Raw genomic sequence first — 16443 nt, forward strand, 5'->3', positions numbered from 1 at the left:
AGTCGCACACAGCGAGGAGCGTCCAGGGATTCGAGACGGCTGAGCGGGAGGGGACCCCGCGACGCCCGCCCTCCGACCGCCGTCTTCCAGCTCAGGTAAGTTCAGAACGAGAACCTGCCCGGGAACAGGCCGATTCCGCCCCGTGACTCACGTCACGCCCCACGAAGGCCGTCCGGCCCAAAACGCATGCGCGAAGAGCGGCGCACCCACGCAGGCGGCCCGGGCCTACTGCGCCGGCGCGAGCAGCGGCGCACCCTTCAAGGCGGCCGGAGCCCACTGCGCCGGCGCGCGGAGCGGTGCATTTTGGGACATGTAGTTTCCCCGCGGCATTGTGGGAGTCGTGGTTCGTGTGCCGGCGGCGAGCTGGATCTTCCACGGCCTGGAGTTGTAAGTGGATGGCGTCTGTGTCTGCCGAATCCTGACCCGAGGCCCGGCATCTCTTTGGAGGCGCTCTGGAGTTCGGCGGCCCGCCCCGCTTTTGCACTTTCTCTGCAGGACGCTCTCCAGAAGGCCCCCGGGGACCGCGGGGTTGACAGCGGTCACGTCCCCCCTCCCCGCAGAGCGTCCTGCTTGGCTGGGTTGTCCAGGCGCCGCGAAATCTGCGGATACGGCGCCGGGGGCGGCGTGTTGAGGCTGGCACGCAGGCCGAGGGGGGTATCCAGAGGTGGTTCCCGCCAGAGAGATTTGGGGGCGAGCGAATGCCCTGGAATGTTCTGTAGAATGGGGTGGGGGGGAAGCAGTGGTCGCCCTTGGTCCTCATCCTCGGGTCTGAGCGGGGCAGGCGTTGCTCCCAGGTATGGCGGCTGTAGCGGACCCTGGCCCGGCCCTCCGGCTACGGAGGAGCCGAGGCTCAGCCCGTCGCCCGGGAAACCCGGCCGACCCGGGCGTGGGGCTCAGAGGTCGACCAAGTGATACCCAAGGTTCATCTGGAACCCTCTCCTCCCCGCACCTACCTCTACTTCAGATGACTGGGTGAAGGGTTGGGGTGGAAATGGTAGAGACGGGGAATGAGAACAGCTTCGGACAGTTCAAACTAAGGACACAGCGTAATGAGTGGCTGGAATGAGCCACCCAGAGACAGACCGACCCTTGGGTGTGTTAGGTGTGCCAAGAAGAAAAGTGTGGACTACACATTGTCCATATTGCTGTAATTGGCCTAATCAAAATAAGCCACTGGCTCTTCTGTTTTTTAGGAGCAATCTGGCAAAGGAGAAATCAGGATATTTTTGCAGTGAAGGAAAGAGAACTATTTCTTCCTAAGCCATTGTTATTTTGGGGTTTTAAGCTAAGACGGTGGATAGTTCCAGGGGAAGCTTAAAACTTCCTGCACTTCACAGATTTTATGCCTCTCAAAATTGTCCCGGTCTTGTTGGCTTTTGCAGTTCAGCTCTCAGATGCCAGCTGCCTCCTGGTTCGAATATTGCATCAGGTGTACATATGGCAGCAGAGCAAATAGGCTGATGATATTTTTAGCTTTGTCAGTTGTTCTCATTTGCTGAAGTCCTGCAGGGTGCTACAAAAATGGCTCAGTTGGAGCCTGTAATTTAAGGGAGATGGAGAAAAGTTATCATTTGGAGGCAGTGGGTACGGATGAGTTTGATTGATTTGCTCTCTCATCTCCCACCCTCAATGCACTCCTTCCACTGCTTTGCAGATGGACTTTAAATATGTTTCTTTCCTAAAGAGATTGAATTTTATCACTCTAGATGATGTTGAGGCAGCTGCCAGTATATTTTAGTCAGATTTTGTGATATCAGAGAGTGGTGACTTCGGCATTTCAGTGTTGCAGCGTTGTTCTTTGGATTCTGGTTTTTAAAATGATAACACTTTGGTTTAGAGAGGCTAATAGCTTGCCCCAGGTCACATGCCTTGCCATTGGTGCCACCAAGAATAGAGTCCAGATCTCCAGTTATACTGGTTGCCCAGTGGTGGTTCTTTATACCATACCCTGCTGTCTCACTTTGCCCTGGATGCCACTTGCCTATGTTCTGCAGCTTGATATGTCCATTAGTACAAAGAGGTATTTATCGTAACAGTTATGGTTGATAATTTGTTCAGTGCTTTTCATGTGCTGAACATGGTGCATAGTGTTTATGATCCAATCTTTGAAGAAGAATTTACAGACAAGGGAGCTGAGGCTTAGAGAGGCCCAGTGACTCGTCCAAGGTCACACCGCTAGTAAACATAGTACATGTTTACCTGAGGGCCAGACCACTGGGCGTTCTTTTTATTTCCCCCATAACCTTTTTGGACCTATTCGTGGTCCTTGACCTTGGGAATTAATATTACCTACTTCAATTCACTGAGTGTGTAATTTGGGCTCAGAAAATGTGTGGGGAACGGCCAAACCTGTCTACTTATATCTGCAGACAACTCATTAAAAGCAGGAGTTGTAAAGATAAAATTTGCACAACCTTAAACATTTTAATTTACAACATGGCTGATTCCTGAGATTATTAGAGATTATTCAAAGTGAAAATTCCAGCAACGGGTTATAACCTGGTAGAAACATATTTTTCCAGTGCAGGGTAGAACCTGCTGCTACTGAAAGACAAATAGGCCATTTATACGTGAAGGTCATGAGCACCTTCAGTCATGGTCATCACATTTAAACAGATTTAGGGTGTAGATTCCTGTTGTTAGCTTATCTGACTTTGAAAAAGTCACGGGGAAAACTTGGCTGTCTTGTGCCCACTGCCAGCTTGTTTTCAAGATACTATGACCTTGAGTAAATGAGGTCTGAACTTTTTCTATTTAGATGTTTTTGTAAGTGAAAGTTTTAAACACCATCTTCCCTGAAGTTTATCTCATTAGCCCCGTTCTAAAGGCCTGTGAAATTTTCTGCTTTCTTGATTCTAATTGTAAGTAGATTTAAAGAGAGGCATCCCCATGATTTTTGACTGCAAAGCTCTCTGCATTAGGATAAGACCCTGGAGCCGCACTGGATGAGTTCGAATCCCAGTCCCCACTGTGACTCTGGACGGGTCACAGAAACTTTGTCTCCTCATCTCCAAAGTGTAGACAGTAAACTGCACCTCATGGGGCTGGTGTGAAGATTCGCTGAGTTAACACACGTAGTGCACTTCAGCACAGCCGGGCGCGATAAAGCGAAGCCGTGACTATTACGCTGAAAGTCGTCGAACTGCAAAAGAAGTCAGGGCCCCAGAGCCCATCTAGTTGACAGCCCCATCTTCATTTGCAGATGGGACGGAGGCCCCCCGAGGGAAGTCACTTACCAGGCTGTGTAGGCTCTTCATCCAGAGCTCAAGTCTTCTGACTCTTGGGGTATGTGTCGTATTCTAAAAATAGTGACGTAGGAGGCCTCAGAGCAAATCCTGTGCTCCAGCCATGTCCCTGCCTGGTCACCTCCTGCCTCACCTTCCCCTAGGTCTCCCTCACGTTTTAGAGGGAATTCTAGATTTGAATGGCTTTCTCAGGATATTTTATTCCCCTATCACTTATTCCCTTCCCTCCAGATATTTTAAAAAAAAACCAAGATTACCTGAATTAACACTCAGAGGACCCGAGAAAGAAAATGACACTCATCCAGGGACCCGCTCTCGTTCAAGGCAGGGGGTGGGTGGGGCAACAGATTCTGGACCTGGGCTCTTACGTCTACAGTTGAATGGAGTGGGAACATACGTCCCCTCAGGAGCAGTGCCGCCACCTCTGCTTGGCTGCGCTCCCTTCCCCACTGAAGAGCAGCCAAGGAGACCTTTCTGTTGAGCAAGAGCCAAGGCTGTCTCGACCCTCACCCAGGCCGTCTGCTTTCCACCAGGCTCTGGTCACCTTGCCGGGGACGCTTACCCTCCTCTCCGCAGAGCTTGCGGTCTTTGTTCATGGGCCTTCTCTCCATCAAAGAGAAGTCTTCCTAAGGTGGTCTGCTCTAGAAAACCCACACTGACCTGTTTCTTCTCTTCCCCGCCAGGACAGTGAGACCTGCCGCTCCGGTCCCCTCTCCTCCTTGTCTGAGTGGCGTGGCCGTGCTGAGCAGGAGGGAACTCCCAGTTGGCCCAGCATGAACTGGAAGGTAAGAATACCGTTAAACATTTATGGCGGCTTGGGGTTTTTCTTTCTCCTGATCGTAAAAATTCAGAATAATAGTTCTGTAGGGACGGGTTGATTAAGAAGAAAGAAAAGAAGAAAAAAAAGTAGATTAAAGCAGGAATCATAACAATACGTAATATTTTAAATGAAAACAGATAAATGTACATTTATTCGCCAGACTTTTGGAGGAAGGCTAAGCCTTTTCTTTGAGAGGACATCGGCTGCCCTCAGATCTGCCTCACTTTTCTTGCAAAAACCATGCCTTTGAAGTTTCACCTGTAATTTCACACTTTGGTTTCTTTGAAGTGGATGAGTAAGATCTGATGGAGCAAATCTGCATACACAATCTTCCCCGATTTTTGTGCTCTTCTTCCCTAATCTTTTACGTCTGTGCGCCAACAGCATCCTTTTTTTCCAGTTCAAATTGAGTCTTTCAAAGCATGCAACTTCGATTTCATGGAAACAGCCTTTTCTTTACAGAGTCATGGTTCATGAGTCTCGTGTTTAAATGAATTATCTATTATACCCTCAAGTGCTACTTAAGTAAACTGGCTGCAGGATAAACACAACTGACCCCTGTAAAACCTTAGATGGAGTTGGTGGGAGCAGAAATTCAAGGGCAAGCAAAGAGTTTCCTGTTAGCCGCCAGCATTCAGAGGGCTGTGGGCGGTAGTCAGCAGGTCTTAGAGAGGGAAGGGGAGTGTCATGTTACCTCCGGGAAGGAGGTGGAGTCGGGTAGGTTGGAGGTTGGCTAAGAGAGCAGTCACGAAAATAGATGCTTTGAAAAGTATCAAATCAAAATCATGTATCGTCTCACTATCCAGAGATGGCTACTATTGACAGTTTCGGTGTATTTTCTTCCCGTGCTTGTTCCACATATATGTGTAATGTGTGTATTTTCAAACTTAGGATCTCACTGTATGTATTTTTTCAATGATCATAAGCATTTCCTTGTTCAGAATAGCCACTGGCTTTCATCGCAAGAGGTGGAAAGGTCTGGAAGCAGGATCAGGGAGGTGGGAGAGTGCAGACCCCCCCTCCTTCCCCAGCTCCATGGGGCTTGGGGGGCCCTGCGGGAGGGCTCTGGAGACCGTTCTTCAGGAAGAGCCTGGTTGAGATTCAGTAGGCAGAGCGAGCGTTCTGTGCAGGGCGTGGAGATGCGGCAGCGTTCGTTTCGCCTGTGTTGGGGTTCCAGAGCTGCCAGTAGAAAGGCTGGGAAGGAAAGACAAGGCAGTCAGAGGGTGTGGGGTAGGGGAAGCAGAGAGCAGTGTGGGATGAGATGTAGGGAAGGCTTTTTAGCCTCCGCAGAGCCTGACGACAGGCGGTAGCTGGTACCAGAGGCCACGTCAGCCAGCGAGGGTCGGACCGTGTGCCTGGAGGTGCGAGGCCGCGGCGTGTAGCGCGAGCAACTTGAGGATAGTTAAAATATGGATTGTGACCCCATGCCCAGAGTTTCTGATCGCGTAGGCCTGGGGTTGGCGAGGTCCCAGGCGATTCTGATGTGTACCGGTGAGGCACTAGGCAGAGAAAGTTTTCTTTTTCGTTGTGGGGTGACGTCGACCCACTTGACCACCCAGCCCAATCCTGCTTGTGACAAAAGGAGTCCTTTCCTGTGTCAGGAACAAAATCTGCCCGTACCTTCCCGACTTCGGGCAGACACACAGCTCCAGGGCTACCAGGGAGCAGCCTCATGTTTAAAGGGGGGCGCCCTTCCGCGTAGTGTCAGAAAGGAATGGCCTCTCCTGCCCTGATTGCGGTGACCCCCCCGGAGGTTGAGGGATTGTGGAGCCCCCGGTGAAGCCTGTGCTTCCCTTTCTAGCTTGGTCGGCCTGTGGCCATCAGCAGCCGTCAGCCCTACCTGTGTATTAGTACCTTAGCAACAGAGTGTGTTTAAAAAGTCAGTCATTCTCATGACACAGGCATTGGGATTTTGTTTAAAAAATTGTTAATAGATCTAATCCACCCAACTATATTTTACTCATTTACTTCCTTGAAGATTTGTAGGTTTGGGGAGTTAACGTGAGGGGTTTGTTTGAAGGAAATCAGAGGAGGAGATTTAACACGACCGAAGATTTAGCAAAACTCTCCAAGAGCGTTGCAGGAACAGAGGCCCTGAAACCTTTTGCTTTAGCCCTTGTGGTGTCCTTGACCTCCGCTGCCACCGCCCTGCCCCTTCTCAGTCCGGAAACTTCTGCCTCTTGTTACCTTCTCTCCACAGCCTTTAAAAAGAAAGTAAATACTGCAACCACTTACCTGGGTCCATTTGTTGATGTGTTTCCATTTCAGGGGGTTTCTAACTTCTGGCTGCAGTGATGTACATTTCTATAACCGCCACAGCCAAGTTTTGGGTTTAGGTCACGGGAACCATGGGCTGTGATGGGGGCTCGGTTATAACAGGACTCCAGAGGCTCATCCACAGAGATTGAGAGAATTGGAAGAGGGTAACTTTTGCCAGAGTAAGCCAGGGTTCTGTTAGCCTGGAAAGTCCTAGTGGACGTAAAAAGAAGTTTATGTCTCCAAACTGGTGATCTTTGCCTCCAGGGAGGTACAATTTAGCAATCTTTTCTTTCTTAGCTGGCTTATAAACATAGAGCCAGTCCTCATGCCTAAAATGTGAACCTTCAAGAAAGTAGATGAGTTAGAGGGTTCCTGGGGGGAGGTCGGGGAGATTAGCCATAGGTCTGAGGCAGGAAGGACCTGGACACCAAATCAGTATTCTAAGCTGCTTCTACTTGTCAGGATAAAAGGTTTCACTTTTGTAACATTTTTAGTCTTTTATACTGTTGCCAGAGTGAGCGTTCTGAAGTGCATATGTTGTGCTTATTCTTTACCTTAAAATGATTTTGTGGTTGAAAACCATTATCTAGTTACTCAGAGTGTTCTTGGGGCATAATTTGTTGATTTCATTAATTCCACTACATTACAATCAAGAATCAGTGGAAAGACAACTGGCGTAGAGGTTGGAATGTTCTGTTCCAACTCTGGCCTCCTCATGAATTAGCTGTGTAACGTGGATGGGCCTCTCAACTGCCCTGAGCTTTACTTTCCTCGTTCGTGTAACAAGGTGTGGACCAAATCATCTTTAAAATCCTTTCTAGCCCTCCACGTCTGCAAGCATACTGTCCTCAGCTAAAGGTTTCACCGACTAGTTTCAGATGAGCTTTAGTTAAACCATTGGAGGGAGAGACTAGTGTACTGTCCATCGCAGAGTCTCATGATACTGGTGCTGTGTACAATAAGTGCTGTTTGGCGTTAAACCTGATGGTTTCATTGGACTAAATCCTACCTAGTCCTCTAGAATAATGATCTCTCAACGAAGGCATACCTTTTCACTTTATTTGGGAAGGAATTTTTAATCACACAGAAAGCTCATAATTATCGCTCAGGTCATACTAATCATGTTTACAAAACTAGTGTAGCAGTTGCCTGGAGATACTTGTGATATACAGACTTTCATAGTAAAGCCTGCTGGTGCAGAAAGTGAGTAATTCCAATCCCTAGTTATTCCCCAGACTTCCTTCTAGCCAATGGGTTAAAACTTCCCTCCGACAGGAGATTATAGGAACAATCAACAAGTAGCTAAGTTTTAATGTTTTAAGTTTTATCGTATTTTATTTATATATTTATTTTATTTTCAAACACCAGTGCCAATGAGTAGCGGGAACCGAGAGAAAATCATAGCATCCCACGAGGGCGGAGAATTCGGAAGGAAGTTTTGGTCCAAGCTCCCTTTGCAGGTGAAGAGGCAGAAGCTCAGGAAAGTCAGGTGACTGACCCAGGTCACACGGTCTGTCAGTGGGTCAGTCAGTGGCAGAGCTGGGCTGGGACCAACCCCCTGGCTCCGGCTCCCCGCACTGGACCGAGCTGCTGCCTCAGACGCAGGGGGCCAGGTGATCGGCAGGGGGCAGTGCAAGGTCAGGTGGTGAGGGAGCAGAGTCGTGACATGTGCAGGCCGCTGGCGGTCCTCTCTGTGAAGCCAGCAACGAGGGAGTGATGAGGGGCGCCTAAAACTAGACTGTCAGTGACATGGGGACAGGGACCTGGTCTGTCCTACATCAGTGAAGCTCTAGCATCTAGTGTAGTGCCTGGTGCATAATAGGTGCGCTGGAAATGTGTGTTGAATGAAGGAACCTGAAAGAAACCTTCCTTATCAATGATAGATCATCTAGGATAGTTTCTTTCCTCTTTAAGGTTCTTGAACACGTGCCCCTGCTGCTGTATATCTTGGCAGCGAAAACGTTAATTCTCTGCCTGGCATTTGCCGGAGCCAAAGTATACCAAAGGAAAAAACTGGAAGCAAAACAGCAAAAACTGGAAGCTGAAAAGAAGAAGCAGTCAGAGAGGAAGGATAACTAACGGGAAATCAAAGGTACTGGGACTTTGCAAATGCAGACTGCACGGTGGGTTAGGGCGGGCCTGTCCTTGGGTGCGAGCGCTCAGAGGATTCCGGATCCCTCGGTCTGAAGGCTGTGGGTGAGCGTGGAGCCCCACCTGTCGCAGCACAGCTGTGCGTAAGGTGTGTGGGGTGCCGGTCCTGACCCTCGGGCCCCGTCTGCTCGTGAGCCGCAGGGCACGTGCGGTTAGTCCACGCCTCTGCTCGCCGCCTGCACTGGCTCCCCCGCGTTGGGAGCCGTGGTGCTTAACAGGATTTGGGTCAGAGGACTCTTGAGAATTTCGTGACGGTTGTGGACCTTCTCCCTGCAGAAGCTCACAAACTAGAAGCACCTAGATCGTACATAAAATTGCAGACAGGGCTGGGGAGGAAGCGGGGTCCCGGGGGTGAGCCCTGCCTGCACCGCAGATTAAGGAGCTCCGCTAACCTCAGGATAATGCCTCCTAGGTGTGGCACATAAATCCCTTCCCGGTGTATCTCAGCCCAGGCCCATTTGACAACCGCGTCACTGGCACACAGTGTTCCTCACTGCCGAAGCCCGGTGCCTGTCCCAGAGCACGGGGGCTGCCCGGGATGCGTTTGTTGAGTTAAGGCGCCAGGAGGTTTTCAGACACCCCCGTACAGGTCGGGCTTAGGACGGTCAGCGGTTCCCTTAATGCTGTTCTGGTCATCCAGTTTCATCGCTTCTCGGGTTGAGTTCTGTGCTTTCCTCTAACAATTAGAGGATTCAAATATGGTAGCAGGGAATTCTGGGTCAGTGGTTTCCAGACTTGGCTAATGACCAGGATTTGCCTGGGGTGCTTGTTAAAGTGCAGATTCCCAGGGTCCAGCCTCAGAGAGATTCCGCGCTGCCTGTGGTTGGGCCTGGCATCTGTTCTTTTGAAAACGTTTTAGGTGCTTCTTACGCTGTCTTCTCAACGACAGGTCACTGTAGGCACCCCTGGCTTGGTGACCTCCAAAACCTCCGTCCACTCTGAGACAGGCTCCTGTAGACGTGAATCCCCTTACGATACTCGTAGCCTTGTCGGGGCTAAAAAGCATACTTAGGAGTGATAATCGTAATAACGTATTGAATGACGGTTCTGGGCTAGCGTGTTGCTGAGCGTTTCACATGCAGCGACGTGACTGCACTCCTGACGGCCCCGTGGGGCCCGTTCAGGTTGAGAAACGGCCCCCACCACACGTGGTGAAGAGCAGAACCAGCACTGAAGCCAGGTCCAAAGTTCAACCCCCGTGTGTCCCTTCCGGCTGCGCTGTGTCCTGGCCCTGAATGCCGAACTCAGGGAGGGACCTGCGGGAAAAGCTCTGGAGGAGACCTCCTCTCGCTGGTCCTTAGTGAGCTGTATGCGGTGCCAGGCAAAAGAAGTTATTGTTATGAAATCTTGCCCTTTTTTTTTTGAAAAAAAGAGATGTTTTATTGACTGAAGTTCATGAGTAGGCACTAGAGTGGGGAAAGAGAGCACCTGAGAATTGAAAAAGGCGAGGGAAGGCGGTTTCCAGTGAAATGCTGATTGGCTTTCTAATCCAGAGAGCCGTCATTTTGTGTGTTCACCGCAAAGATGAGGTGTGAGGTCATCAACGCGTCTTCCTTCCCACAGACTTCAGTAGAGGCCCCTCAGTGAGGTAGGGATGGATGGCTTGTCCAGCTTGAGCCTAGAACTGACCAGGGGAGTCTGTTTCCCCGTCCTAGGCTGGCAGCCTATCAAAGCTTGGCCTGGAGCCGTGTTTTTAAAAAAAAGGGATTTCTAGATGAAAGGAAGTTGTGATGCTAAAAATTCATTCCTTAATAGATAAGCTTCAGTGGTTTCTGTTTAAGTGTAAATGGCTGAACATAAAGGTTAATGCTGAGCAAGTAAAGCACTCTTACTCTGTGAGACATTTCATACTTCTCCCTTTGGTCTTCCTTTCTAGATTTTGTAATTTAAATGTCAGCTTGAGTGGACTCCGGCTGAGATGAAAGATTTAATTATTGAATGGTATGTCAGAAGATAAACTCCCAGCCTATAGTCTAACTTAAAATGATGTGAATTTTTCTGTGCTTTTAAAAGAACCAGTATTTTGTTTACTAAAATAAAATACCTTTGTAAAAAGGGTGTCTCTGGTCTTTGGGATAAGCCAAAGCATGTGTATGTCTCTCTCTGCTTCTCCCTCCCTCTCTCTCTCTCTCTCTCTCTCTCTCTCTCTCTCTCTCTCACACACACACACACACACACACTCACACACACCCCTCTGTGTAGTGAGAGGAGGGAATTTTGCATTTCCAGCATCTCCTAGCCGTGGGTACCAGATCACAGGTGCACCTCCACAGACGACCGGGCCGTTGCTGTCGCATCAGCCTGCTCTCCCTCACCCACCCCTCCAGCCCTCTAACCTGCTGCCCTCGTGCCTAAGCTCCCTTCCTCCTCTTTCTCTCCTCGGAGCACTGCGGCTCTTTCTTGTGTTTTCATTGTCGGGGGGGAGGGGCTGTTCGCTGCTCCGGGAGCATGTGTGCCTCTGCTGACCCGTGAGGTCCTTGCAGGGAGGAGTACAGGATGAGACCCTCCTGCCCCGGTGGGTACCAAGTCTAGGAGGAATTGCCTCTGTCTGTGAGGAGGGAAGAGGAGCCCAGGTGTGCTTTGTTCTCTCCGCACCAGTTTGCTCCTTCCGATTTGCCGATATGAGACGAAGGGCGGGACATGCCCAGGAGACTTTAAGATTTGAGAGGAGTGGGGTCCATAAGTCTTTTAACTCGGCCCCTAACCGATTGAGGTCTCTATCAAAAGGTTCCTGTTTTTTCACTTCTCTCAAGATACCACAGAGGATGGGGAATGAGGCAACAGTAACCAAAGCCACAAATATGGTGGGACGTTTGGTCTCCTTGCAGGCAGCCACGTGGAAAATCTGCGCGAGGGCATGTTAGTAGATACTCGCCCTACCTCACCCCCACCCCACGCCATCCTGGCCCAGCTTGGCAGAACTTGGAAGTTTAAGCATGAGGAATAAAGGGAATTGTAGTTTTCTTAAGTTTTACTGTGATTGCTGGCTGCTCCGAATCACAATTTAGAAAACAGAATTTACACAGGATCAAAGTTTTAAATACAGGAGACTTTGACTCTACAAGCTACAAATCCCAAAATAGAAGGGGATTTTCCCTCACGCTGGCACCTCAGCCTCCCTGCAGGATGCTGCTCTGGCCTTTGCCTGGGAGCCTCGCTGTGGCCTGGGTCTCATGCAGCAGGAACAGATGACCAGAGCAGAGGTGAGATGCCCTGGGATCTCTGCAGCCTGGCACCCTCGCTTCCCTGACCTGCTCAGGTAGGGTCCAGAACTGACCCTGGGCCATGGCCTAGCCTCCTGCCTTTGTCAGGGCAGACTCTGCAGCCTGGCGGGTGACCCACCCACCCTGCTCTAGGCTCCTGTGCTAGGGCCTCGGCCTCTGCTTCCTCACCTCTCAGCAGGATGAGGGCATCATGGGCTCCCAGCACACCTGGCATCACACCTACTACCTCTGGGCACCCTTTCCTCATATGTACTTACACCTATGTGCTTCATAAATCCAAGGGCAGGGGATGAAGAGTGGCCTTGACTTTTCACGGAGACTCTATGCCCACCTAGTAGATGTTCAGGCTTATTTTAAACACAGGTGTGTTTCTAGGCTTTGGGATTTAGAGCTCAGTTTTGGAATTGGTGGAACATCTGGCCGTCTTCTTGGAAAATTCGGTAGCAGATCATCTAAGGATAGGAATTAAACCACTGACCACGCCCACAGGGATTTAAGTTAACCTTTCTGATACTCTCTTCTTCCACTAGGGGGAGATAATCACTATAGTAAGTCCCCTACATACGAACGAGTTCTGTTCTGAGAGTGCGTTCGTAAGTTCAATTTTGTGTGTACACAAAACAACATCGGCTCCATAGTACTGTACTGTAATAGGTTTACAATACTTTTCGCTCAAATAATAAAAAACAAACACAAAAACATTTTAAATCGTACAGTACAGTACCTTGAAAAGTACAGCAGTACAGTGCAACATCTGGCATCCAGGGGCTGGCATCGAGTGCACAGGCAAGAAGAGTTACTGATTGATGAGGAGGGAGGGAAGTGGGAGATGGTAGAGCTGAAGGGTCGTCAGCAATAGGAGACGGAGGGCAGGCTGCGATGTCACTCACGCCTGACGTTGATGGCTCAGGTCCTGGTTCCTTGCTGGAACTAGATGCATGTTTGCATCTTTGAAAGTTTGAAACTTGAAGGTTTGTATGTAGGGGACTTACTGTAGTTGGAGTTATTGATACTGTTCCAACCCTGTGTACATGAAGTCAGTAGATTTGTAGCTTGACTTTAAATAAGTGGTTGGATGCATGAACACGTCGGTGGATGGAGTGATTGGTAAAGCCCACACCCAGCACCCCATATCTGACTGCACCTACCCAGCCTCTCTCTGGACCATAACTGAAAACGATTCCATAAGACCACCATCCCCGGGCAGCTGAAAGATGTTTCGAAGAATGTAAACTGGAATCTACGTCCTCCACGCACAAGAGAGCCCCAGGATCCCTCACACAGATCATATTTTATCTTATTAGACGGGTTCTTAACACGTTTTTGGTTTTCGAGCTTACAACATACTAGAATCAGATATGAAGAAAGGCTGTTGGCGGCAGAAATACCTCAGAGCAAGAGAGACGGTCTTTGAGCAGCAGACCAAGGCCTGAGAACTCGTCTGTACGATCGCCAAGCCCGCGCCAGGAACGCCACCCATTATGACTTGTTCGTGATGATGATTCTAGTCATTAAGGTGAAACTGTCTTTATATACTTTGCTTAACGAGGCAGAGACGTACATAATATATTTCAGGAACTGAATATTTCAAACAAAAGATCTGGGTTGTTTGAAAAAAGGTCACCTCTTGCCCGTCTGTCTCCAAATTCTCGTCTCAGGGAAGCACACCTGCCTGGATGCAGCCTTCCCAGCCTCCTGCAGGGGCCGGCCTGCGCATGCGCAGTACTGCGACTCTGCCGACTTGACCCCGGCTGTGCTGAGATGCCACAGGTCTCGTCCTTGTCGGAGGGAAGCCATGGGTGATGGAGAGTCTGGAGGGAAAAGAGGATTGAGGCTGGGTTCTTCTTTTTTCTTTTTTTTTTTTTTTTTTTTTTGCGGTAGGCGGGCCTCTCACCGTTGTGGTCTCTCGCGATGGGGAGCACAGGCTCCGGACGCGCAGGCGCAGCGGCCATGGCTCATGGGCCGCCCCTCCGCGCCGGGGCACGAACCCTTATCCCCTGCACCGGCAGGCATATTCTCAACCACTGTTCCACCAGGGAAGCCCAAGGCTGGGTTCTTAAATGTGAGCGCACACGAGAGGCTGTTTAAAGTGCAGATTCCTGCGCTGGGCTCCAGACCCACCCCCCCACCCCCCCCCACCCCCCCGGCATCAAAAGCCAGGCGGGAGAGACCAGGAATCTGTGAACAAATTTGAAAACCCCAAGGGGATGCCTGTGAGGTGGTCCTTGAATTTCCTTTGGAGATTTAAACAATGGGCGGAGGGAGATGAGCCAGAAGCCGGGCGGGCGGGGAGGGGACATCCGGAGTAGTAGGGTGAGGGGCAGGAGAGAGAACTAGCTGCGAATCCTTGTTTAGCCCTGAACTCTTCCTCCTGCTTTGCGTCTGTTACCCCCAACATTCATCGTCATCCCCGTCTCACAATAAGGAAGCCGAGGCACAGAGAGGTTCACCTCTCTAAGGTTCCCCAGCTGGCAAGAGGCAGAGACAGGATGTGGACCTCGTAGTTCAGCTCTGGGCCTATACTTTTCACTCCCGTGCAAGGACAGGGCAGGTGGGCAGGAGTTCTTGTTCGTCCAAGTCGTAGGTCATCAAGTCTTCAAGAGGACACGATGAGGACAGAGGCCAGGCTGTGGGAAGTGGGGACGGTATGAGGAAATAGAAACAGTGCCGTTTGCATCCTAATTTCAAGTGTGTGTGTGTGTGTGTGTGTGTGTGTGTGTGCGTGTGCGTGTGTGTGTTCTGCAAAGTCAGGAAACAAATTTTCGTCTGAGCAATATGTTAATTACAAATAACTGGTTAGTTTTCAAATAATTGGCTCAATATTTCCCTTGAGTTTCCAGATGTTTTGGACACTCTTTAATGTACTGATTTTACTTTTCAAAGATTCACAATTAGCCCCATTGAATTAAATTTGGAGGGACTTGACGGCGAGCTGATTATTTAAAAATTGTGAAAGAAGTTCTCCCAACTTTGCCGCCTGCTGTGCACCTCAAAGATGAGGACAGAGACATTGGCAGCCTTAGGGGAAGGCAGTGTTGAGGGAAAGGTTCCAGGAGTTAGCTTGAGCACGATCACAGGCTGAAGGAGAGGCGAGAGGAAAAGGGAAGGGAACCTGGCTGGGCTGGAGGTGGGTGGCATCTGGGGGCCGGGCACTGAAGGCCCCGGTAAATGCAGGACGAGGGGATACCCAGGGAAGCTGTGCTGGGTAAAGGCCTCGGTTTCCCCTTTAGCTTGAGGCAAGAACTTCTGCTCTGAGCTTAGCGGGGTGGCTGGGTGCAGTGGGCAGAGCCCAAGGACCTGGGCTCGGCAGTCCCCTCTCCCCTCTCCCTCCAGGTCAGGGGCCTGAGTCGTGGACTGCAGCTCCCTTCAGAGACTGCAGGGCCCTGGCTGTCACCAAGTCTGCTGTCGGGAGGGTGGCTTTTGCCCCCATGAGCCCTGCTGGGTGACACCTTTGTAACTGCCTGCGGTCGGGCCTGGAAAACCACACATGGGTTTCTAACCAGGAGCTGGACTCCTTGGTGGGAAAAGTTAGGCTTCCCCACCCTAACCTGAAAACCCTAACCCATCGTCCTGCTCAACACCCTTCGGTATCTTTCCTCTCCTTCTAGAATAGCCCAAACTCCTTCTCATACAACACGTTTTCTTTTTCCATCCTGTCCCTTACACACTTGCATTCCTCCTTTCATTCCACTCACACTGCTGCCTGCTCGCCACACGCACACTTGCACGCACGCGTGCGCACTCACATACCCCGTGCCCTGGGAAGTGGGTAGGCTGGGCACACTTGACCTTCTTCCTGGGCTGGCCGTCCCCTTCCCCCTCTACCTACTGTGATGAAGTCCCTGCTCTTCCTCTGGCCTCGGCTCCAGTTTCACCTCTTCCTGCCCCTGACTCCCCAACCAGGCCCTGGACTCTGAGCCCTCACTCCCCACACCTCCAGAATCTCACTGACCGAGAGGTACTCCACACCACCAACCTGACTGCCTCCAGGGCCCAAGCTTACTTTCTTTGGGCCCCTGTCTGGGCCACATGTTACAGGCACATAGAAGTTGCTCGAATATTTGGTGAGTGGATGAGTGGTAACACCCAAAGGAAGGGGAGCAGGGATTTTCAGCTGGCCACATCACCACCCAGAATAAAGACTACTTTTCCCAGCTTCCCTTGCAACTAAAGTCTGACCAGTGAGATTTAAGTGGAAGATTTAAGTGCGAGACTTCCTGGAAAGCCCCTTAAAAGAAAAGGGATGAGCCCTTCTTCTTCCTTTTCTCCTTCTCTGCTACCTGGAATGCTAATGCAATGGCTTTTTCAGCAGCCACTTTGGGCCATGAGGTGACTTTGAGGATGGATCCAAGTCTAGGAGAGTAGAGGAAAAAGATAAGACTCTGAGATCTCTATGATCGTGGATCCATCATATTAGCCCTGAACTGCCACCTTAGCATTTCTTGTTTTGGTGGGGGATGGGAGGGTACCTTCTATTTTGTGTAAATCTCTGTGATTAGGTCTGCACTACTCATAGCCTGACCTAATCCTAACTGACCCATAGAGCCAGCTAGAGAGGGGTGTGAGGACTTCCTGATAGGAAGATGTGGACTCTACTCCTGACCCTCCTGTCACTACAGGTGGACATCCTTCCAGGTGAGTCAGTTACCACCCGGCTTTGTCTTCGTTTGTAAAATGAGCTTAACGATCACTGCCCTGCCTATGTACAGGTGGTTGTCTAAACTGAATGAGGTCAAGTATATAA

At 50.3% G+C, this 16443-nt stretch overlaps 1 protein-coding gene across 15 annotated transcripts in view; it reads left to right on the forward strand.

Moving 5' to 3' along the window:
* The window catches only part of SMIM11 (small integral membrane protein 11), a 110001-nt gene continuing 93558 nt past the window's right edge, over window positions 1–16443 (forward strand). For 7 of the 15 annotated variants that reach the window (XR_010840842.1, XR_010840843.1, XR_010840844.1 and 4 more), the window contains exons 1-4: window positions 348–387; window positions 3203–3285; window positions 3929–4030; window positions 8239–8416. Coding sequence is in view for 10 of the 15 variants with exons in the window: in XM_067035053.1 (XP_066891154.1) it covers window positions 4019–4030; window positions 8239–8403 (177 nt within the window). In the remaining 5 variants the exon portion in view is untranslated. Of the gene's footprint in view, window positions 96–258; window positions 388–3202; window positions 3286–3928; window positions 4031–8238; window positions 8417–10351; window positions 10531–16443 lie in introns of those variants that run through there. The other 8 variants (XR_010840847.1, XM_067035056.1, XM_067035055.1 and 5 more) reach the window with 6 other exon arrangements.

Source organism: Kogia breviceps, chromosome 5, assembly GCF_026419965.1.
Source record: "Kogia breviceps isolate mKogBre1 chromosome 5, mKogBre1 haplotype 1, whole genome shotgun sequence".
NCBI lineage: Eukaryota > Metazoa > Chordata > Mammalia > Artiodactyla > Physeteridae > Kogia > Kogia breviceps.